At 61.6% G+C, this 22,736-nt stretch overlaps 2 protein-coding genes across 4 annotated transcripts; one reads left to right on the top strand and one right to left on the bottom strand.

Moving 5' to 3' along the window:
- Positions 1-5,509: 5,509 nt before the first annotated feature.
- Positions 5,510-20,304, top strand: BAIAP3 (BAI1 associated protein 3). 2 transcript variants are annotated; one of them, XM_074346607.1, is made up of 34 exons: positions 5,510-5,665; positions 10,465-10,608; positions 10,863-10,950; positions 11,124-11,204; positions 11,569-11,676; positions 12,149-12,208; positions 12,349-12,415; positions 12,525-12,720; positions 12,952-12,996; positions 13,123-13,200; positions 13,295-13,397; positions 13,688-13,795; positions 13,889-13,984; positions 14,107-14,210; positions 14,392-14,512; positions 15,016-15,140; positions 15,220-15,310; positions 15,454-15,510; positions 15,605-15,702; positions 15,794-15,845; positions 15,934-16,064; positions 16,220-16,343; positions 16,421-16,564; positions 16,659-16,739; positions 16,857-17,048; positions 17,128-17,196; positions 17,289-17,368; positions 17,446-17,554; positions 17,959-18,030; positions 18,183-18,263; positions 18,346-18,466; positions 18,552-18,675; positions 18,750-18,955; positions 19,049-20,304. In XM_074346607.1, the coding sequence occupies exons 2-34, from the start codon at positions 10,475-10,477 to the stop codon at positions 19,150-19,152; spliced, it is 3,450 nt and encodes a 1,149-aa protein (XP_074202708.1). In that variant the 5' UTR covers positions 5,510-5,665; positions 10,465-10,474; the 3' UTR covers positions 19,153-20,304. The 2 variants fall into 2 exon arrangements, with proteins under 2 accessions (XP_074202708.1, XP_074202707.1); XM_074346606.1 differs by having other exon boundaries at positions 16,659-16,751.
- TSR3 (TSR3 ribosome maturation factor) lies at positions 20,090-22,728 on the bottom strand. 2 transcript variants are annotated; one of them, XM_010949929.3, is made up of 6 exons: positions 22,556-22,728; positions 22,236-22,455; positions 21,654-21,847; positions 21,001-21,177; positions 20,764-20,827; positions 20,090-20,479 (listed from the first exon to the last, which is right to left on the bottom strand). In XM_010949929.3, exons 1-6 carry the CDS (start codon positions 22,665-22,667, stop codon positions 20,302-20,304), a joined length of 945 nt encoding a protein of 314 aa, XP_010948231.1. In that variant the 5' UTR covers positions 22,668-22,728; the 3' UTR covers positions 20,090-20,301. The 2 variants fall into 2 exon arrangements, with proteins under 2 accessions (XP_010948231.1, XP_074202716.1); XM_074346615.1 differs by having other exon boundaries at positions 21,654-21,796.
- Positions 22,729-22,736: the final 8 nt, after the last annotated feature.

Below are 22,736 nucleotides of genomic sequence, written 5' to 3'. Positions count from 1 at the left end.
AGCCTGCGGGTTAGGTGTGCAGCCTCCACCTGGCACCAGGCTGCCGCGAGCCCCCGCATGTAGCATCTTCCCCCCAGTGCTCGCATATCAGCCACCCGCCCACTGGGTGGTCTGTGGGTAACTCGGGCCGCTGTCCCTCATGCTCTTCCCACTTCTTGAAGTGTCTGACCCTGCTCTGACTGTCCTCGGCAGGCACCTTGGAACCTGAGCCCGCTGCAGAGCGTCTTCGTCCAGAAGCGGGCTCAGCAGGAGGGGCTGAAGGTGGGGGCCGGTCTCAGGGGTCCCTGTGAGCACAGTGTTGACCCATCCCCAGCTGGCCTCGCCCTCGCTGTCAGAACCCAGTGCCTGTGGCTTCAACCCACAGACCAAGGGGGCTGAGTGATCCCCATGGGAGCTCAAGGAGGGCCCATCAACTGGGCCCCAGGTCAGGAAGGGCCGAAGCTCACCCCAGGAAACACGCGGCCTGGCGGCAGGATGGCGGTGGAAGTTGAAGAGTCCGAGGGCTCCTGAGCCCACAGCACGTGCAGCTCCGAGGCCCCAGTGCTTTGCTCTCTCACTGAGCTGCACACTCGTCGGGCTGCTGAGCCCCAATTCGATGTCCATGATGTGTTTGACGCAGGGGGCCTGGGGGGATCCAGCGGGTTGTGTATTTGTAGCCTCTTCCAGAACGTCTTATTTTGTAATGACCGAACTACTCTTAGTAATAGTTACACCTGTATATGGTTAATATATATGGAAAGTCAATATATTTTCTAGTTAAAGCATTCTAAAGTAATCAATGTTTCTAGTAAATTGTCATGACTTCGGCTAACGAAATGTCCTTTTTGTGCCACAGTCCTTGGCTTAACAAAGATGTGACTCTTGTAACATGAGAACTATGACTTGTGACCATCCTGTTTCTACTGTGAGGGAAGAGAGTATGTTCCCAGCATGAGGCGCCTAATAATTAGTAAGGAATTGTGGGCAATAGATGAACCACTGTATCTAAAAATCCTCTAATTAAAACATTTCCACTAACTGCCGCCTGCAGGGTATCCTTTTCCTGCCCGGTCTGCACAGGCCAACCCCTGCTCTGTGCCGCCCTGCCCTCGGGAGCCAGGCTGGCCTGTCCCATGCTGCCTGCCCTCCTCAGCCCCCAGCCTCAGATGCCCAGTGACTCACAAGTGGCAGGGGGTGATGTTCCCTAGAGCCAAAGTTGAATCCCCCTAATGCGCCACTGCGGCCCGAACCTGGGCACACATCCTGTGCTGACCCCTTGCCTAGTCACCAAGTCTCGCCTGCACCTCCCTGACCTGGAACAGGTTGTCCCGAGGGAGCTGGGGCTGTTCTTACCACAGGGGTGGACCTCCTCATGGAGCCGGGACGCCATTCTCACGGTGCCAAAGTGCACATGAGCCCTTGGTTCAGACTCTGGACAGACCCCTGGGATGGTGTGTCTAGGACTGGCTTGGGCCAGTCTGTACACAGGTGCAGAGCAAGGTCAGCCTTGGGGCCTCCCAAGGAACCCGACCACAGGCAGGACAGGCTGGGAGCCCTGGGCCTCATCTCCCCTGGAACCACTGTGCCCGGAGCCCAAGTAGGCTCTTGGCTGGGCTCTGGTTCCCTGCGGGTCCCCCTGCCTCCCTAGACTGTCCCAGCTGAGCCAGCACTGTGTCCTCTTGCCTGTGCACCCACACGAGGCCACCTTGCTCCCTGACAGGTTGGCTCAAGGCCCTCCCACCACACTACGCACACATCCAGCCCCTGCTGATGGTCAGCCTCCAGTCTGAGGTTGCCATGACGACGAGTTGCCAGGTTGGAGGGTTAGAGCACTGACTTGAGCCAGCTTGAACCGGTCTAAGCCAGCTCCAGCAGGGAAGGGCCCAGGGAGTGCTGGCCCAGATCTGTCCCCAGCTAACTCTGCTTCTAAGTCTGGGGGTGTCCTGCCACAGTGGCCCCAGGAGGCTCATCTGGTGGCCTCCAGACACTGACCCTGTCTGTGGAGGCCGTGGGCCTGATGGATGGAGGGGTTGGCGCACTGGGTCACACCCACGCTGCCTTCTCCAGACCCAACAGGCTTTGGCACTTGGCCCAAAGTCTCCAGCATTAGTCAGAAAACTGTTTTATCTGAGCTCCTAGAAGAAAATAATGAGGAAGCAGCAAAAGAAAGTCATAGGGCCTGGGCCTGGGTTCTTCCTTCCCTGGGCTCTCTTACAGGTGACTATCCCAAAGGGGTCTTTCTCACCTTTGAAGAGAGAATCTGGAGCTCAAGCTGGGATACGTGCCTCAGCCTCCAGTGTGCAGAGTGATGTGCCTAGAGGAGCAGGCACTCCGTCCACTGCCAGCTCTGTGGCAGGCCTCATGGGGGCTGTAAAGCCCTGGCGGGCCTGCTGCTCTGTCCCCACACAAACTTCAGGCCTGAGGCCCCAGAGCATCGGGCCAGGCACTCGGCCTGGCACCGCCGGCTCCACCTGCGCAGGTGCTGGCCACAGGACCCCCACGGGGTTTCCAGCGAGTGCACCCCAGAAGCTCAGGCATGGGGCCAGACCTAGACCAGACCCCCTCCCACCTGGAGCCACAGAACCACCCAGGAGAGCACAGGCAATGGGACAACTTCCTGCAGTTCTCAAGGTCCTCAGGGTAGGGGAGGCAGAAACCCTGGCCTGAGTCTCCTGGCCTGAGTCCCTGTGTGTTCATGAGTTCCCTGTGGTCCACCTCCCTTTTCTCCTTTCCCTACCATGTCCTTGGACAGATGCTAAGCAGTGGGAGGGCGGTGGGAGGAGCCTGACTGCTAGGAGGCTGTGCCTGCAATTCCAAGGGCTGCCACCGGAGGGCGTCGGTTCATTCGTTGTTAAAACCGATGTCAGTGCCCTGGCCTTACCGAGATGCCCCTCACCTCTGCGGCCCCTTCTCCCCTCCCGCCAGCAGCCATTCCGAGGGTTTATGCCAAGCCTGAGGCCCTTCTGGCCCTAAGGAAGAAAAGCTGCTCCCCTGCCTGCCAGACCCTTTCCAGCCTAAAGCCCCCAGGGTGAACTCACTGGCCCCACCAAGACCCCAATAGGCAGGGTGTCTTGTGCTGTAACTCCTGCAGTGACACGTGAGTGCCCCGTGCCACCCCCTCACTGACCCTGGAGCTCAAAACCACTGTTAGGGGCCTGGGGCAGGGGACCAGGGTAAAGCCTTCAGTGCAAGGTCTCGGGCACAGGCTCCCAGCCCTCTCCTGGCTGTGGGATCACACAAGGATGAGGTTATGCCTTCAAACTTTGGAGGTGAAAGCTGGGTCCCTGAAGGAAAAATCCCCTCCCCAGGACACTAAAGGGTTCTGGGAGGATAGTGGCCATTTCCCATCCCCTGTGGACTAGAGGAGCTGCAGCTTGCTCAGTGCTGAGACCCACCTGCTGAAGGGTGGGCTCTGCTGCTATCTCCAGCCTACAAATAAGGAAAACTGAGGCCCAAGGCAGTGGAGGAGTGTGGCAAGGCAGGGGTCTGACCCAGGCGGCCTGACTTCAGTCTCAGAACAGGTCAGGAAAGAATAAAGTGGTTGGCATGAACAGGACCATTGCTCCATCCTCACGAAGTGTTTGTGGAGGGAAGGACCCTGAGAACTATTCTTTCCTGGGGAAACTGAGGCCCAGGGCTGGGATTGGGGCCCAGCCTGTTGCTGTGTGGTGCTGGACAAGCCTTTCCCCCTCTCTGGGCCTCAGTTTCCCTACCTGCCAAAGAGGGTGGTGAGGTCTCCAGGGGCCCTCTGCCCCAACAGGCTCCAATGTTAGTCTTGGGGCTGGTGCATCTGCGTGATGCCACTGGCCCCCAGCCCCCTTGGCTCCCTCAGGGCATGGGAGGGGGTGCAAGCAGGGGCCCCCTCCCCTGGCAGCTGCCCCTCCTAACTTCCTGTTTACAGCAGCTGCAGAGTCTCATCTCTTCACCCCAAAGCCATTATGATCACCATGGCAACCAGGCCGTGTTTGTTCCAACAGGTTGGCAGAACCTGACGCAAGACTGCAGGGGTGGAGGGCATCAGCTCCAAGATCCTGGCTCAGGACCCGCCAGCTCCCCAGGGAAGGACATTAGCTGCCCCCACCCCAATTCCCATCCTCTACAGAAGGAAGCCAAAGGGTAGCTGGTAGTATAGGGTCCAGGCCTCTCCCCTGCTTACCTGACTCATCTGTCCTAGGCAGTTGATATATTTCCTGAGCAGCCCCTCTCCCATTTGCCTGGCTGTGCTGGGTCAGGATGGAAGCAGAGCCTGGGGCCAGAGCTTCCAGCAGAATCCATCCTGCAGTGCTGTCCCTGGACCCTGCAGTGCTGTCTTCCCCAACACTGGTGGCTCTGTGTATCATCCTGCTTAGACAGGCACCAGTGGCATGGATGTGAGGTCTGGATCTAGAAACTGAGACAGGTGGTAGCCCCATCAGAGCAGTGTCCACCCCATGCTGGGGTAAGCGGGGAGCACCACCTGGTCCTTTATGTATGGGGGAATGAAGAAGGCACAGATGTTCATGGTGAGCTGCCTCCCTGCATGCAGCTCCGTTCTGGAACCATGATCCTCCAGACTTTGGCCCCCACCCCAGCTCAGCTGACCCCTGACCTCCCCAGAGCCAACTGTCCTTGCCCCGGGCCTGAGCTGAAGTGGGTTCCAGGCCTGTCTGCTCCCCCCACTCCTGGCCTGGAGTCCCTCCTTAAAGACGACCTCCAGACTTCTCCAGATCACAGTCTGATCCCCCAAGTACAAGGTGCTCTGAGGGTCCAGCAGCACCGGCCAAAGGCAGGGCAGGATTCTAAGGACCCTGTGCGTCTCAGACGAGTTCAGAACCTCTGAGCAGCCCAAGTGTGGTCACAGGAGCCCCAGATGGTGGGGCCCCAGCCCAGACTTTCGGAATCAGAAGGTCTGGGGCAAGCCCGGCCATCTGTTTTTACAAGCTGTCCAGGTGATGGAGATACAGAGGAGGGGAGCAGAGAGTAGGCTAGGAAGAGCACTAGAGGGGATCCAGCCCAGGCTGGTGTTCCAGCAGGCTGGGTGACCCAGCACGTGGCCCAGCCTGGGATTGTTGTGGGCGTTCGATGATACCATCGCCCCCAGTGCGGACTGTCCCTTCTTGAGAAAAGGAGCGGTTAGGAGGACCGCGGTGGCCGAGTTCCCAAACCCAAGCCCAGTTCAGGTTGGTGTTGGGGACAGCGCTGAGCTGAGAGGGGGACTTTGGAGCTGACTGCGCAGTCCTTCCAGAAAATTCTGCGCTGCGGATCCAGACATGTCTTACTCGGTTTCCTAGACTCTGGCTCTCCTGGGGCCCCTGGGAGGGGGGCCTGGCGCAGAGCAGAGCCTGCTGCCCACCTTGCGTCCACTTGTGGGTAGACTGCCAGCCCCGAGCCCCGCCCCTTGGGGGAGGGGCTGCCCGGCGGGCACCTGGGCCTCAGGGATCCTTGCCCCGCGCCGCTAGCGGCCGGAGCACAGCGGGGTGGGCGTGCAGTACTGGGGACGCGAGGGGCGGGGCGAGGAGAGAGCGGTGGGGCGGGGCGAGAAGGCCCGGTCCCACCCCCGGCCCCTGCAGCTGCCGCCCCGGGCACCGCGACGCTCAGTTGTCCGCGCGCGGCTGAAGCGCTCGCGCAGCCTGGGCGTCCCCGGAGCCGGTGCGGAGCTCGGAGCCCACAGGAGCCCCGTCCCCGCGTCCCCGCCGCCCGGCCCACGGTGAGTGCCGCGGGCTTCCGCCCAGCTGTCGAAACTCGACCCGGCGCCCCCTGGACGGACTGGGGCGCTGCTTGTCCGGCTCCCGCGCCACGCTCGCCGCCTCCTCCGGGGCGCGAGGAGGTCGCAAAGATACGTCGTCGGCCCCGGGGAGACAGAGGCCGGCGTGCGCTCGGAAAAGCGGGCCTCGGGCTTTTTGCTCTTGTGCCCCTCGGTGCGCAGAAGCTGGACCTGGCGGGGTCGGGGTGCGCACTCAGGAGGGGCTGGGAGGCCATACCTCCCTACCGTGGGGATCGCGAGACGCCAGGACCACCGTCCCTGCTGGCCCCGGGGATGCTCAGGGTGACCAGCCCCCTACTCCGACCTGGGACCCTATCCCAGGGGGAGGCTGCAGGTGGGGGCGGGGCCGAGGACCCCAGAGACGCTCGGCGGGGTTTCCCAGCCAACCCTCCAGGGAGGAAGACGCCCCCAGCGCCCCGCCTCTCCTGACTCACACTGGCCCTGGCAGGACTTCTTGTCTCCCCCAAATCCCTCCAGGGATCTGGGGGCGGTCAAAAAATTGACACCAAGGTTCCAAACTGCCCCCCGACCGACCGCCCACCAATGAGGGAAACAACCTGAGAGAACTGCCCCCCACCAAGTTCCTGCGAGAGCCATCGGGAAGTGGAGGGACTGGAGGGAAGGGCTAGAGGGGTATCACCGAGAGAAGGGGGAGGGAGGAACGCCGAGGTGGACAGGTAAGTAAAGACAGGGAAGAGGGGGCTGAGCTGGCTGGATGAGAGGGGCCCTTGGAGGAAGAACGAAGGGGGAGCATTTCATTTTAAATGCGTTCATTCTAGAAGCATCTAGCTAGCCTTTTACAGCTGGCCTCAGGCTTCAGAGCTATAGGTCCACCTACAGAGCTGGTTTAAAAATGCAGAATCCTAGGCCCCTCCCCAGGGATTAGGTCGGGAGGAGACCCCAGGGAGCAGTATGTCTAGTGGGCAGTCCAGGTGACCTGCATCGGGGCGCTGTGTGCAGGGGAGCACTGTGTGGAGAGTCAGTAAGGCCTCGGAGAGATGGGAGTCAGAAATCCTATAGGAAGAGTGAAGGGGGCCAGGTGGGGACTGGACCAGGAAGGGAAGACCAAGAGGGCAGCAGGGAGGGCCAGCTGGTGAGGCCAGACATCCTGCCACCCCCCACCACCACCACACACACACACCCAGGGTAACATCGGTGGACCCCCTACCCCTAAGTCCCCGGGGACCGATTTCAGTAAGAAGGCCCCAGAGCCCTGAAAGTGGCCCTGGCTGGCCACTGGGGCCTCTGATGAGGGAGACAGAGTTGTCTCTCCACTTCACTCAGCTGCCAGGGACTCACCTGCCTCAGTGCCACCCCAGCCCCCAAGTGGGCTAGCAGGAATCAGCTTGGCTTTGAGCCCTGGGCTCCAGACCAGTCACCCCAGCCCCGGGCTGTAAAATGGGACAGTGACATCAATCCACTTAGCAGAATTACCATTTCCCATTCAACCCCACGATGGGCCTGTCACTTTCGGCTAGGCCCTGGTGCCTGTGTGGCAGTCAGCTCCTTGGCAGGCCTCACTTTGTTCATTGGGCATATGGGACCTGGTGGCCACACATAAGCAAGGATGCAGTCATGTCATATTCTGAGCTGCTACCCAGGTCCAGGAGGGATGGAGACAGGAAGAGTGCAGGAAGGAGTCTCATGGGGCCCATTAGACAGATGAGGGGGGTGGTGTCCCCTTCAGCCTGATACCCAGCTCACTCTGCCCCGTGTAGGCTGAGAGCCCCTTCCTGGCAGTAGGCCACACACCTATGGTTGATTACAGCTCTGGGTAAGGTGCTTGCTGGCTCCCAGGACCCAGGCTGTTGGGTGCAGTGAGGTCATTACTGCTCAGGCAGTCTAGGGTTTCCAGGAGAACAGAGGGTTACCTGGACACATGCACCCAGATGCCACTCTTGCCCCCATCCTGGCAACGGGCTGAGGGAGGGAGCAGGGAGGAGCTGCTCAGCAGAGGGAGAGGCCAGCCCGCCTGGATCCAGGGACTCCAGACATGCCCAGAGCTTAGTGCTTGGACACCAGAGCCAGGGAAACCCTGGCTCCATCCCAGGTCGCCTCCTGGCTCTGTGGCCTTGGGCAGGCTCCTCACCCTAGGGCCTCAGTTTTCTTGTCTAGGTGAGGGGCGCAGACAGAGCTGCACCCTGTCTCCAGGGCTGGTCTGAGGATTATCAGGGGATGTGGCTCTCCTCGCCTGGATCATTGTGTTCTCATGGAGACAGCCCCCCACCCTGCAGCTCAGGCCACTTGGCTCCTGCGTCATCTTTGTCTCTGGGACCGTGTGCCCCAGGAGCCCCTGTCAGATGCAAACGCAGCTGGCGGTTGCCCTGGCAACAGCTCAAGCAGCGGCTGCTCCCTAGCTTTTGGGGGCAGTGCGGGGGCAGCCTCTTCCTCTCATGATGCCTGGCCCCCTGGGGACCTCATGGCTGGCTGTAAGGCAACAGCTCAGGAAGGCATAGGCCCAAGCTACCGAGCCCCCATCTTTTGGGGAGGCTCTTAGGGACAGGCACTGGCAGGTGTGAGGGGAGACCCTGGAGCACTGTCCCCGTAAGGGCCGAGCCACCTGCCCTCCCTGTCCCCAGCTCTTGGGTCTGGCCAGATGAGGCCCTCTGAGCCCACTGTCCTCCGAGCTCCACAGGTCTGGGGTTGGAGGAACAGGGAGCAGGATGAGATGTTGCCTGCGCCTGGTGACCAGGGACAGCCATTCTGGATGCAGACCTGATTTGCTCAAGAAGTCTATTTAGGACCCCTGAGGTGCCAGGTGTGCCAGGGCCCCAGCTCTCCCAGTGGAGAGTAAGATTCTAAGGAAGAGACAGAGAGAAGTCAAATGGAGACTTGCACGAACACAGGTGGGTTTCTTGAGCAGCGGGCAAGCTGGCCTGGGCACACAGGGCAGGGGCGGGTCTGACTTGGCTTTCCCACTTCTAAGTGCCTGTGAGATCGGGGTGAGTACAGCTGGATCTGGCTGGGTCCCCATTTCCTCTTTTGTCAAATGAAAATGACAGTGCCTCCTGCTCCGGCTGACACAGACGAGTGAGCATCCACAAGGAGAGGGCCCAGACGCAAGCGGGAAGGCCCCAGGTGGGCAGAGGGGAGCACTGTGTGTCCTGCACAGAGAGGTCAGCAAGCCTAGTGCAGGGAGCCTGAGGGGTGTCACCCAGCGGCCGAGGTAGCCTGACCAGGGGGGAGGGTCTTCACTTTGCCCTGATGATTTTCAATGGGGGGACAAGGAGACTACTCTGGGGATCCAAGGAGCGGTGCCCAGGACAGGTTGTTGCCTGACCCAGGGGAGAGGTGGGTACCTGGGCTGGGCGGTGCAATGGAAGAGGTGGCTCAAGGGCCCTTGGTGGCTTAGCTGTCATCCTGCCCTCCCTGCCGTGGTCTGCAGGAGACAGTGAGCCCCCAGGGGAGGTGTGCAGGTGTGACAGTGTGCTGGGCCAGGGAAGACTGGAGACAGCTGTGAGAGACCCTCAGTCCTCAGAGGCATCCCAGGGCCCTGCCACCTGGACAGGAAGGTCTTCCCCATTGCTCAGAGGTGCCCACTTCTGGGGTCATGGGCTGCAGCCCCTCCCAGGGCTGCAGTCTTGCTCAGTCTGAGCCCTGCCCCCACACATACAGGTACACAGAGCAGAATGACCAGGACTTAGCTGGCTTCAGGGGATGCAGGAGCAGGGGGCTGCCAAGCCCAGACCCTATTCCTCCCTCAATGGAGGACTCTTCTCTGTTCCAGAGCATCTGGGCTACCCAAGCAGGATGCTGCATGGTGGCTTGGTTGCCATGGCAATATGGGCACTTAAACTAGGCAGGAGAGGGATCAGGGACTGTGGCTCCATGCCCCACACTTCCCAGAAGGGGGAGCAGGCTGTGCTCCAGCAGGTAGTCCACGGGGTGAGGATGGGGCATTGAGGACCCCCCAGTGGCCCTTCCTGTTCATCCTGGCTACATGGGGTAAAGGCCTGGTTGCAGGGAAGGCCCTGGACTTGGGGGCCACAGCTCCAGGGGCCGTGCCACCAGGTTCCTCTGCAGGATGGGGACTCCAGGCATCCTGGGGAGAGTTTAGCCCTCTGCAGGGCCTTTGTCTGCCCTGGCCCCAAAGTGGGCCATGGGGTCTGCATGAATTGGGCTTCACTCCCCCACATCTCTGTCCCCCCCAGCAAAGCTCCCATGAGAACAGGCACACCCTGTCATGTTGTCCTCAGACCCCAAGGGAACAGCTAGGGAGTCCCAGCCCTGCATGGGTAGGGGTGGCAGAACTCGCCCCACCTTAGTGAAATTCAGGAGCTCCCAGTGATGGAGCACAGACTCCTCTGCTGGGCACTGCCATCACCTCGCAACAGCCTCATCGCATGCCCAAAGCCACCTTGGAGGCATCTCTTGTTTTGCAGATGGGGACACAAAGCCTTAGAGAGACCAAGAGACTTGCCTCAGATCACCTGGGCCCCTGGGTGCTCAGCACAGTCCTGGGCCTCTGCTCTCCTTACCCCTGCCTTGTGTGGCCTTGATGGTATCAGGTGCCCTCCACCAGCCACCACCCCCCTAGAAGTGCCATCTCCTCCTGCCCCCATGGTGCTCTAATCAGGAGTCTATTCCCGACTGCCAGGAACAGGGCTTCTGCCGAGTTTTGGCTAATTTAGCAACTGCTCAATGTGGCATCTGATGTGATTCTGGGGGACGGTAAGGCAATGCCAGTGAGCAAGCCAACACATGGGCAGACTGGAGGCCATGACTGTGCTCTCTGCCCGCAGGCTGCCCACCATGTCCACTTTGCTGGAGATCAAGAGCAGCGTGCTCAGGCAGGTGCAGGTGTGCCCTTCCTTCCGCCGGAGGACTGAGGAGGAGCCGGGGAGCACCAGTGTCGAAGCGCAGGAGCCCGCCGCCACCGGGGCCTGGTGGGTGCCCCACAGCCCTCTCCCGCATGGTCACAGCCATCTGGCCTCCCTTCCTTCAATGGACCTCACACACCAGCTGCCTAGCATGGCCCCTCAGGGGAGCCCAGGAGGGTGTGAACCCAAGGCCATGGGGGGCACTGGGTTCATCACCCTGGGCCCCTAGACAGGCAAGGACCCGGCGAATCTCCCTGGGTCATAGTGGCCAGCATGTGCTGTGAGCTGAAGCTAACTCCCAGCCTGGCCCTTCTTGGCAGGAAACCCGGAGATGGCGTGGAGTTCTTCACCCAGATGCGCCTCATCCTCAAGAAGGGGGAAGGCAGACAGGGCCTGCCATGCCCTGAGGTGAGGACAGATGAAGGCACTGCTGCCCAGCATGGGGGCGCCCTATCTGGCCTCCACCCCTTGACTCCCCCCTTCCCTGAAGCGCTCCCCCACCAGCTGGCCCCAGGAGCCTGGGGGCTGATTACAGCCAGGATCCCCACCCACCGAGGCCCTTACCCTGCGCCCCCTCACAGGTCCTCTTGCGCAGCAGCTCACCCGCCCCCACAGAGCCCGTGGACCCCAGCCGTGGCCTGAGAGCCCTGACCCAAGAGGAGGTAAGGGGGACAGGGGTCTGGCCCCAGGGAGGGGCTGTAAGCACCTCTGCATGCCAGCCCAGAGTCTGGGGACAGGTGGACAGCAAAGGTGGGAGGGGTGGGTGGGCCAGACCTCCCCATGATAGCAAGCAGAGGTCAGGGGTGAGGAGGGGCCCCCAAGGGAGGGCCTGGCAGGTGTAAAGGCACAGAGACAGAGACTGGGACCTCCTCCAGTAGGTGGAGCTGCTGAGGGCTGGAGGCTAGGCACACAGGGTGGACCCTAGGAGCCTGAGATCCCCTGTGGCCAGGACTCAGGGCCTGGGGCTGAGAGGATACAGGGACTGGGTGGCTAGGCCTCAGGACGTGCTTCCCACCCCAACTGCAGGTGGAGATGCTCTACGAGGAAGCCTTGTACACAGTCCTTTACCGCGCAGGGACCATGGGCCCTGACCAGGTGTACGACCAGGAGGCCCTACTGGGCTACCTTCAGCAGGTGAACCCTGTTAGCCCCGCCCACCCTGCTGACCTGGCCCCGCCCATCTCTGGGGAGGATTGGGACCCTCTTCCCCACCTGCCAATGTCATCATCACTTGAACAACACACACCAATTTTCCCCACATACACAACATACACACACGTGCAGGCAGACACACACAGGCTGACAGCTGTGCCCCGAAGACAGAGTGATAGACACACAGACACATTCAAGCAGGAAAACACAAAAATGGACAGATGGACTCAGAGACAAATACAAACACCACCAGAAAAGACTGGAAGACAGATGTAGGACAAAGAAGGACGGACTGACACACTCAGAAAAAGGTAGAAAAGACAAACCAACTTGTGGATAAATACACCATTCTTCCTCACCTGTGTGTGCTCCCCCAACCACGTGAGGCCCCCAGGACCATGGTCAGCCTGGCTTTGGGGATACCTGGGCTCTCACACCTGCCCCTCCTCCACAGGTGTTTGGCACCAGCCCTGAGGAGCATGCAGAGGCCATGGAACGTGTGAAGAAGGCCAAGGTGAGGCTGCCACCTGCCTGGGCAGATGCCAACCAGTGAGGTCCTCGTGTGTAGGGACTCAGGGGTGAAGGGGAATGGGACCTGGCTGTGTCTGGTCCACACTGAGCTCTGAGAGACCCTCAGCATCCCCTCACCCGCAGGCCCCTACATATGCCCTGAAAGTCTCCGTCATGCGTGCCAAGAATCTGCTGGCCAAAGACCCCAATGGTGAGTGGGGGCTGGCTGGGACCTTGGCCGGGCCCAGGGCTGAAGGTCATGGGGTAGAGGGGGCACCTGGGGTCAGGGGACAGGGGCTTAGGCACCCACCCTGTCCCAGGCTTCAGTGACCCGTACTGCATGCTGGGCATCCTGCCGGCCTCGGGTGCGCCGCGGGAGCCGGGCCCACAAAAGGAGCAGCGCTTCAGCTTCCGCAAAGGCAGCAAGCGTGGTGGCCCACTGCCGGCCAAGTGCATCCAGGTCACTGAGGTCAAGAGCAGCACCCTGAACCCTGTGTGGAACGAGCACTTCCTCTTGTAAGGCCCCTTGCCTATCTGGGTGGCAGGGTGGTCAGGCGGGGTCTGCCACAGTGCAAAGCTGGGCCAGGGGATGCATGCAGGCAGCTGTGACTGCTGAGGGCACCGAGGCTGGTGGTCCTATGCCCACTTTCCAGAAGAGGAAACTGAGGCTCAGAAACTCTTCCTGCCCCAGCCCTGGGTACAAGATCACCCCGGACCCTCATGAGCATTTCTCTGTTCTCCTTATAGTGAGATCGAGGATGTCAGCACAGACCAGCTGCACCTGGACATCTGGTATAGGCCCCTGTGTCCTGCAGGGCAGGGGATGTGGGCACCTCTGGTCAGGAGGCAGTGGGAGGGGGCAGTCAAAGCCAGGCTAGGCTTCAGACAAGCAGGTCCCCTGACTTGCCCTGCCTCCAGGGATCATGATGATGACGTGTCCCTGGTAGAAGCCTGCAGGAAGTTGAATGAAGTCATCGGTCTGAAGGGCATGGGCAGGTATGGCCGGTGGGACACTTGTGCCCCCAGACTCTGCTCATAGCTGGGCCTTGGAGACCAGTGGGTGGTGTGACACCCACCCTGCTGTGTGTAGGTATTTCAAACAGATTGTCAAGTCCGCCCGTGCAAATGGGACAGCAGGGCCCACGGAGGACCACACCGATGACTTCCTGGGGTGTCTCAACATCCCCGTCCGAGTGAGTGGGTGTGGATGCCCCGCCTTCCTGTGATGCTGCTGGTGATTCTGCCCTGGGATCCCCCAAGAGTTTCCCATCCTTTTCAGGATGGGGGCACTGTGCAGTAGAGGGGTGGGGGTAGGACAGCCTCCTGGAGCCTCTTGTGTCCAGGCACCCCTGAGCACTCACTGTGTGCTGGTCACCCGTGCTGAGTGGGAAGTGGAGGACTGTGTTCTCCCCCAGATCCCAGAGATAGTCTGTGTTGGAGGAAGAGGGAGGCAGAATGGTCAGTCTGACCCCGTTTCCCCCAGGAAGTGCCGGTGGCTGGTGAAGACCGCTGGTTCAAGTTGGAACCGCGTTCCAGCGCCTCCCGCGTGCAAGGAGACTGCCAGCTGGTCCTCAAGCTGATCACCACACAGGTAGGGAGCCAAAAGGGGGCTTCCGTCCTGCAGCCCTGCACCCCAGCCCACCGGCTCGGGCAGGGCTGGTGACTGATGGACCATGCGTTCCAGAGGGACACGAGCATGAGCCAGCACGGGCGGTCGGGCTTCCAGTCCTACCTGCTGTTGCTCAGCCGTCTGCTACAGTTCGAGCACCGAGCCGAGGAGGTAGCGCCGCCCTCTGGACCCCGGGGCGGCCGGCGCGGCGTGGGGAGGGCGAGCCGGGGAGGCTGGAGACCGAGAGGGAATGGGGGTCTCCCGCCTCCACCCACGCCCAGCCCGTCCCCTAGCCCAACTCGAGCAGCTGGCGCGGTGAGCTTAGCGGGCCTGCTGCCACCGTGCTCTGCCTGCACGGCGCTCAGAGCAACCTGTCGGCGCTGCAGCTGGCGGTGCTGTGAGTGGGCGTGGCCGCGAAGCGAGGGGCGGGGCCTCGACGGGCGGAACTGCACGTGAATGGGCAGGGCGCGGAAGGGGGCGGGGCCCGGGAAGGGGCTATGCAGTGAGTTGGGAGGCGCGGGGTCCCTCGGGGGGCGGGGTCCGATGCGGCTGCCCTGATCTTGGGCCGGGCCCGGCAGGCATTGGCAGGTTAGCAGCCGCCACCATCAGACCTGCACCCTGGACTACGGCTACCTGCTGGGGCTGCTGGAGGACATGCAGGCGCACTGGGAGGAGGCGGCCTCGCTGCCGCAGGAGCAGGTGGGCTCGGCCACGTGGGCTGAAAATGCTGTTCCTAGAGGGTGTGCTGTGGGGCCGTTTGGGGTGGGGCACAAAGGGAAGGCCAGAGACCTGCTCCTGTGGGGTGCACAGCTTGCGCGGGCGGTAGGGGATTGAACACAAATGGACAAACTGCATGATCTAGGAGAGAGCAAGTGCTGGGCGGTACCAACATGGGGATGTGCGATACTGAAATGGAGTTCCGCGGGATGGAAGCCATGCTGCTTCAGACCCAGGAGGAACGGAGGGACAGGGCCAGCTCTCAGGACTGGAGCAGAAAGAACTTTGGTGGTTCAAAGGCCCTGAGGGCATCTGTGCCTCCAGGGGGAGCTGTGGAAGCTGGGGTTGGAAAGGCCAGCAGGAGGAGGCACATGGGGTTGGAAGTCACCGTAGGGAGGGTGCTCTTCAGGGCAGAGCCTGGGGGACTGGCTGGCCCTCCCTGCCTCAGAGAAGGCACTCACTTTTGAAGGGCCCTGTCCCCCCAGGAGGAGAGCCTGGCGGACAGCTTCTCTGCCTTCTCTGAGTTTGGGCTTCAACTGCTGCGCCAGATCCGAGACTACTTTCCTGCCACCAACAGCACAGCCGTCTACCGCCTGGAGCTGCTGTTGAAGTGGGTGCAAAGGCTGGCACCACGGGTTGGGGTAGGGGACTTGGGGGGCAGCCTCAGTCAACCGTGGCCCCTTGCCCAGGTGTCTCAGCAAGCTGCAGCTCTTCCAACCTTCCTTTGAGATCTGCCCCTTTGAGACGGAGCTGAACATGGATGTTGCTGCTGCCCTGAAGGTGTGTCTGGTAGCTTGGTTTGGGCTAACCACCCAGTCCCTGCCCTGTGCCCTGCAGCTGCCCTGACCCCAGCTGGACCACACACACTTCATTGCCCTTGTGCCCTCCCACCAACCACGCTACCTTGGTGGTTCCCCTTGCAGAGAGGCAATCGCGACTGGTACGACAGGCTCCTGAATGCACAGAGCCCTCGTGAGCAGGTGCGACTCAGGGAGGGCGTAGCTGCAGGAAAGTGGGGAGGAGGGTGGCAGATGGATGCCGGCCAGAAGGTCATTGTGCTGGGCTTCTTTGCAGCCAGGGCCACAGCGCCTTGCTGGGCTGGTCAAGTTGGCTGACGCTGTCTACGAAGACCTGCAGTCCTGTTACGGCATCTACGCCAGCCTCTTCCACAGGTGGGGTCAGAGCTAGTCCTGCTGCCCCTGCACCTGGCACTTCCAGGCTGGGGAGCCGGGCGAGCAGGTGTCTGAGGTGTGTCCTTTGCAGCATCATCAAGGTCGACTTCTTCACCCTCACCTTCCGGCAGCTGGAGCGGCTGGTGAGGATGGGGAGTAGGGAAGAGGTCCTGGCTGGGAAGGAGCCTGATTTCCTTGTTGCTGGCAGCCTGATTCCACTCTCCTGAGCAGGTGGCTGAAGAAGCATGGGTGCTGACGGAGGAGCTGAGCCCCAAGATGACCCTTGAGGTGGCCTCAGGGCTCTTTGAGCTCTACCTGACCCTGGCAGACATCCAGCGCTTTTGGAATAGCATCCCGGGCCGGTGGGTCTCCTGCCCTCACCCCAGCCTTCCCCCACCCATCTTCTCTGGGAGGGCTCTGGGACAGGAGGCCAAGTGCCTTCTTAAGCTGGGAGCCTGTGATGTGTTAGCTCAAGGTGTCTGGGTCGGGGAGAACTCTGACTGACCTCCCACTGCAGAGACAGCCGCTCCCTCGCCCTGGCTGGCATCCACGCCCCATTCCTGCCCGCTGTGAAGCTTTGGCTTCAGGTGCTGCGGGACCAGGCCAAGTGGAGGCTTCAGGGAGCTGTGGACGTGGACACTGTGAGTGAGCACCCAGGCCTGAGGGTTGTGGCTCCACTGGGGTACCCCTCTAACCCAGGCCCCCTCCTGCTTCCTAGCTGGAGCCCACGGATGCCTCCTCTAAGCACAGCAGCTCCGCGGCCACTGCGAGCCTCTGCTTCAGCCACATCCAGGAGCTGTGGGCCCGCCTGGCATGGCCTGACCCTGTCCAGGCCCAGGGGTTGGGTACCCAGCTCAGCCAGGTGGGGAACTATGGATCAGGAAGTGATTGGGGTCTGGAGGGGCATGTCCAGGGGACATGGCCCACAGCTCCTGAGCCTCCATCTCCCACCCCAGGACCTGTGTGAAGCCGCCCTCTTCTACACAGACCTGCTGCGGAAGAAGGTGGACACTCAGCCTGGGGCTGCAGGCGAGGCAGTGAGCGAGGCGGTGAGCTGGGGGGCAGACGGGTGGGCAGTGGTTGTTGGGGGACAGGAGGCCCGGTGGGGCCACCACACAACTGCCAGCCCACGTCTGTCTGGCACACCTTCCCAGCTCTGTGTGGTCCTCAATGACGTGGAGCTCTTGCGCAAGGCTGCGGGCCAGGCGCTGCGAGGACTGACCTGGTCGGAGGGGGCTGCTGGGCTTGAGGGAGCGCTCCCACGCCCCCTGCTCAGCTGCACGCAGGCCCTGGATGAGGACCTGCAGCGGGAGGCCCGCACCGTGACGGCACACCTGACCTCCAAGGTATGCAAGGACCATGGGACAGACATCAGCTGCCCCCTCCCCACAACCCTTCTCCGTGCTGAGTGTGGCCCTCCCTCAGATGGTGGGTGACATTAGGAAGTACGTGCAGCACATCAGCCTCTCACCTGACTCCATCCAGAATGACGAGGTGAGTGCCCCACCAGGTGAGGGCTTGGGCGCGGCTGGGAATGCATGTGTGGGGTGGGAACCGAGACTCAGGCCTGAGGCCCCTGCCCACAGGCTGTGGCCCCACTCCTGAAGTACCTGGATGAGAAGCTGGCTCTGCTGAATGCCTCGCTGGTGAAGGAGAACCTGAACAGGTATGGTCCAGGGCAGATGGGGCAGGGCCTGGCTCAGGGCAGCCCAGGGTCTGGTCACCCCTGCTGTGCCCCTGCAGGGTGCTGGAGGCCCTCTGGGAGCTGCTCCTCCAGGCCATTCTGCAGGCCCTGGGGGCAAACCGTGATGTGTCTGCTGACTTCTATGGGCGATTCCACTTCACACTAGAGGTAGGGCCGCTAGTCCTCCCCACGCCCCTGCTGGTCCTGGGCGACAAGGCTGCTGAGCTGCCCCACTGCCCTGCTGTGCCCTGTTGCCCCCTGCTGCCCCCTGCTGGGAAGCCAGGCCTTCCCATCCAGGACAGCGCCTCCTCTGGGAATCCACCAGGGCAATGTTTCCTACCCTGCAACCAACCTCTGTCAGCAGCACCTGGGATACCTGTTATGACAGCTACCTGGCTCCAGGCACTGGCATTTTCCCAGGCTTCCTGGGGGCTTCTGATGCACCCCAGGTGTGAGTGCCTCTGCCCTGGGTTCCTGAGAGCCCAAGCCAGGTGCTGCTCAAGGCTCCGTTTACAATCTTGGTCCCCAGCACCCACCGTGTCTGACATCTCTCCCTTCTTGCTCCACCTCAGGCCCTGGTCAACTTTTTCCACGCTGAGGGCCAGGGTCTGCCCTTGGAAAGCCTGAGAGACGGAAGCTACAAGGTGAGGCCTGGCCCTGGGGCCTCTGAGAGAGGAAGGGGGAGGTGTGGACATCAGGGACCGGAGTTTGAGTTCAGCCACCCCCATGCGTGAAATGGGGCGTGAGGAGCAGCACTGTGCTGCCGCATCACCCAGCGCCCGCCTCCTTCCTGCAGAGGCTGGAGGAGGAGCTGCGCCTGCACCAGTGCTCCACGCGGGAGTGCATCGAGCAGTACTACTTGGACAAGCTCAAACAGGTAGTGCGGCCCAGGCGCAGGCACGAGGCCCCGCCCCGGGAGTCACCGAGCTCCGCTCACCGGCCCCCTGGCCTTTCCACAGAGATCTCTGGAGCAGAACCGGTTTGGGCGCCTCAGCGTCCGCTGCCACTATGAGGCAGCCGAGCAGCGGCTGGCGGTGGAGGTGCTGCACGCGGCTGACCTGCTCCCCCTGGACGCCAATGGTGCGGGCGAGGGGTGGGGTGGGGTGGGGCAGGGCGGGAGGGGCGGGGCCAGCCGGGCGGGGCCCGCTTACAGCTGTGTTCCCAGGCCTGAGTGACCCCTTCGTCATCGTGGAGCTGGGCCCACCGCACCTCTTCCCACTGGTCCGCAGCCAGAGGACCCAAGTCAAGAGCCGGACGCTGCACCCCGTGTACGACGAGCTCTTCTACTTGTGAGTGTCCCTCCCCACCCTGCCTACCCCGAGCGGGAAGCAGGACTACAGGTGACGGCCCTCCTCCCTTGCAGCTCCGTGCCAGCGGAGGCGTGCCGCCGCCGTGGCGCCTGTGTGCTATTCACCGTCATGGACCACGACTGGCTGTCCACCAACGACTTCGCGGGCGAGGCAGCCCTGGGCCTGGGCAGCATTGGCGGCGTCGCAAGGCACCAGGTTGGAGGGAGCGCGAGGGCCGGGCAGCCGATCACCCTGCACCTGCGCCGGCCCAGAGCCCAGGGTGAGCCAGGGGCAGGGCTGGGCGGGGGCGGGGGCAGAGTGGGGCAGGGCTGGCGGGACCTGACGCCGGCCAGGCCCTCTCACCTGCCCGCAGTGAAGTCAGCGCTTAGGATGCTCGAGGGCCGCACCAACAAGGAGGCGCAGGAGTTTGTCAAAAGACTCAAGGAGCTGGAGAAGTACATGGAAGCGGATCCCTGAGCCGCTGCGGCCATTAGCCCAGACCCTCCCCAAGTCCCCGTGATGTCCTGTCACTCTGTGGTCAGCTCTGTGCAGCCAGGGCTTGCGGAGGCCCCTCCCCTGCTTCATGGTGTGTCCGCTGTGACTGGACTCTCCAGCTCCTATTTGCCCTGGCCTTGTAGCATGTGCTGTGAACCCTGTATGCCCAGTAAGCCCCACCCCACTCTGGATCTGGGAAGCTTGGGCAGGGCCTGGCCAGCAGCTGCCCTCCGCACCCCTAGCAGAGAGAACAGGGTTCTCAGTGGGGTGGCCTTGCCCCCCAGGTGGTCCCTGGGGACATTTTTGGTGGTCAGTCACAAGCAGGAAGTGTTGAAGGTGGTGCTACTGGCACCAGTGGGTAGAGGCCAGGAATGCTGCTTGACATCCTGCAATGAACTCTCCAACAAAGAATAGTCCACCCTCAAATATCACCAGTGACACAGTGGAGGACTTTGTCCTAGAGGAAGATCTACCTCTGTCTCCTAGGGGGTGGTGTGGGAGTGGGCTGGGAAAAGGCCTCACTAGGCAGAGAGGCAGGAAGGCCTGGATTTCCAAACTGGACAACCCAAGCTTTGGAGAGAGAGGGTAAGCATCTGCAGTGTCCTCATACTCTCTGGCTACAGGGTTCTCCATCCTAGATGGCATATGGAGGAAGGTTTGCCCAAGAGCTGCACAGGTCCCCAGTCCCCACCTAGCTCATAGGCCCAGGAGAGGGTCTCAGGAGGCTGGTGGGTCTGTGTAAGGGGCTCCGTGCCAACTGTCTAACTGTCCAACTTCTCCTTTCATGTATGCACGGGTACCCACACAAGTCCTACTCTCCAGCCCCATCCCCTTTTTGGCAGGGTCTGCCTCACTAGAACCTGAGGGTCTGGTTGAACCCCCCCAGCCAAGTAGAAAGAAACAGAGGCTCACACTGGGGTGTCCTTGGCTTGCAGCTTCATTGGGAGGGCTCTGAGGCAGGACCCAGAGCAAGGCTGTGTTAAAAGTGCTGGGAGAGAACCTGGGCAGGGTCCAGTCCTGCTGGCAGATGCAGGGGGCCAAGGTTACCAGGCCTGTGTGGGTTCTCATCAGTTCTGCTGCTGTGTCCAGATCCCCTTGTCACTCTGCTCCAAAAATATATGTCTGCAACTTTCAGTCCCTCTGCCGTTTCTTGATTCCTTTCCAAAGCTCTGTGGGGACCCTGGCCTCAGTCCCTTGCTCTGGAGTCTCTTCCTCTTCAGAGCAGCTACTGCTGCTACTGTCCTTGGGGTCAGGCCCAAGTTCCTCAGACTCATCTTCACTATCACTGCGAGTACCATCTGTCGGCAGCCTGGGAGGGAGGGGTGTGTTCACTGGCCAGTTTGAGGTGACCCCCTCCTCTAACTCACCCACCAAAGCCCCCAAGCTGAAATCAGATTCCTCCTACTCCCTGTACCCTCAAAACCAAAACCTCTCCAGGGGGACGTCCACCCTCCCTTTTCGGCAGTCAGAAAAGCTATCCTGGTGGTGTTTAAGGACACCCCCCACCCACACCCCGCAGCAGGGGCTGAGGCCAAAGGCAGAGTGGAGCCCTGGGTCTGAGCTGTCATGAAACTGGGAAGCCTGAGGACCTACCAGGTGCCAGCCACGGGCCTGTTAGGGTTTGCACACTCCCGCCCTGAATCCACGTCAAAGGGATCTGAGCCAAGGAATCAAAGAGGACAGTGACCTATAGGTGAACTGAGAGCAGAGCCAAGTGTCCTACAAGCTGTGGCAGGAAGGGCCCCCAACCCCCGGGCTTCTCAAAGGAGGTGGCAGCCGTAGAGGGCCCCAGCTCCCACCCCGGGGGCTTGTGTCCATGCCAGGCCTCACCGATGTCCTCCTCCTCAGGGTGCTCCTTGGCGTGGGCCAGGAACTCCTGCTCTGCTTGCAGCACTTCCTCTGGGCCACTGCAGGCTGCGTACTTGTCCAGGAGCTGGCGGTTCAGGTCTAGGAAGCCCTTACCCCACTTGAACTTCCTTAGCAAGATGACAGCGAGGTCTGAGAAGCCTGTTGGTGCAAGAAAAGAGGGATTCCACGGATGTGGAAATTCCTCTTTTATCACCCTGGCTGCTAGGCTGCTGCTGTCTCAGGACATAAAAATCCCTCAAGACAACACCCCACCAGCCAGACCCATGCCCACTCGCTGGCCTCTGCCTCTGTAGCCCACTAAATCCCCCAGGAAGTCTCACAGGGCCACCAAGCTGGGCCTCCACATGGACCATAAATTCTCTGGAGATGTGTTAACAAAAGGCTATCGGCAGTGGTGCCAAGACGAGGGCCAAACACCAGTGCTAGTAGGCCAGCTGTTCTGCCTCCACCTCAGCCTCACAGGGTGAGGACTCCAAGTGGGTCCTGGGATGAAACCCTGGCTGGTCCATTTGACCACCTCCCTGCACACCATCATGTTCCTCCTAGGACTTGCAACAGAAAACACACTGCCAGGAGCACAGCCAGACCCCCAGGTTGCGAGGCCCCAAACTCACCCAGGATGCAGAAGGTGGCAGCGAAGGCCTCCACACAGGACAGCCTGCAGGGCCGGCCGTAGTTCACAGGGTTGGCGGCCACCAGGTGGGGCAGGAGCCGCAAATGGCTTCCCCGCATCTTCCCAAACGGTGTTTCGTCCAGCCTGGCCCAGGAGCAATCGATGACGGCGACCCCAGACTGTGCCACCAACTGTCTGCCAAGATCCGTGTAGGGCTAGGTTCTGGGGTCAACCTGGTGCTAGTCCCAGGGCAGGTATGTCCTTGGATACTAGCCTCACTGGGGATACAGGAACATCATTCCTCCACCCCAAACACCCCCAAGGAGCTTCATGGATCAAGTTTTTGAACTAGAATTGTGGGTGTGGCTGTTCCCTGAGAAGGCTCATTTACTCAACAAACGTCTGTTTAAGCCTTCTACATCCTGAGCTCTGTGCTAGGCAATGGGGGCAAACTGGACACATCAATATAAGTAGGTGAGACCTGAAAGTAAGGACGCGCCAGAGTCAAGGGCTTACTAAGACGAGAGAGTCCAGGGAGGCACCCCGCCCACTTCCTACCCCAACCCTGTCCTCTCCCACCTACCTGTCTGCGGAGGACACGTACTGGGAAGCCACTGGGCTGAGCACGAGGCCGCCGAACCTGTGGCCCAGGCGCAAGCAGCGTACCAGTCCCAGGCGGGCCAGCTTACGGCCAGTGCAGCGCCGGGGGTCGCAGTGGCCCAGCTCCCACATTGCTAGTGCGACGGGTAGCCGCGCCAGACCCGGGTCGCCCTCGGCCTCGGCTGCCTCTGACTCCACGGTTGCTGCACGGGGCAGAGAAGGGAACCTGGCTTCAGGTGCGGCTTCTTGGCCTAGTCCTGGGCCTGAGACCCCCGGCACCACTCCTGATTACTCCCCACTCACCGCGCAGCGCGGCGCCCACCTCCTCGGCGAAGGCCTCCAAAGAGCGGCCCGCAGGGCGCCGAGTGCGGCCGCCTTCGGCCCCTGGCCCGCGCGCTGCTCTCCGTCGGCCCATAGCGGGAGCAGGGTTTCAGCCAGCAGCCGGGCCGCACACCTGCGCAAGCGCTGGACGCAACTTCCGGTT

The sequence above is a fragment of the Camelus bactrianus genome, chromosome 18, assembly GCF_048773025.1.
Source record: "Camelus bactrianus isolate YW-2024 breed Bactrian camel chromosome 18, ASM4877302v1, whole genome shotgun sequence".
Classification (NCBI taxonomy): Eukaryota; Metazoa; Chordata; class Mammalia; order Artiodactyla; family Camelidae; genus Camelus; species Camelus bactrianus.
Note: the sequence above shows the minus strand (reverse complement) of the source record. Positions and strands in the feature narration are given on the sequence as shown.

Bases quoted from the DNA above. Each gene is read 5' to 3' on its own strand.
- TSR3 (XM_010949929.3), bottom strand. From the start codon at position 22,667: ATGGGCCGACGGAGAGCAGCGCGCGGGCCAGGGGCCGAAGGCGGCCGC. The intron at 21,178-21,653 runs GTGAGTTTGGGG...TTGCACCAACAG, and splicing joins TGCCACCTTCTGCATCCTGG to GCTTCTCAGACCTCGCTGTC. The intron at 20,828-21,000 runs GTGAGGCCTGGC...TCCTTGGCTCAG, and splicing joins CCCTGAGGAGGAGGACATCG to ATCCCTTTGACGTGGATTCA.
- BAIAP3 (XM_074346606.1), top strand. From the start codon at position 10,475: ATGTCCACTTTGCTGGAGATCAAGAGCAGCGTGCTCAGGCAGGTGCAG. The intron at 12,997-13,122 runs GTATAGGCCCCT...CCCTGCCTCCAG, and splicing joins CAGCTGCACCTGGACATCTG to GGATCATGATGATGACGTGT. The intron at 15,846-15,933 runs GTGAGGATGGGG...TCTCCTGAGCAG, and splicing joins TCCGGCAGCTGGAGCGGCTG to GTGGCTGAAGAAGCATGGGT.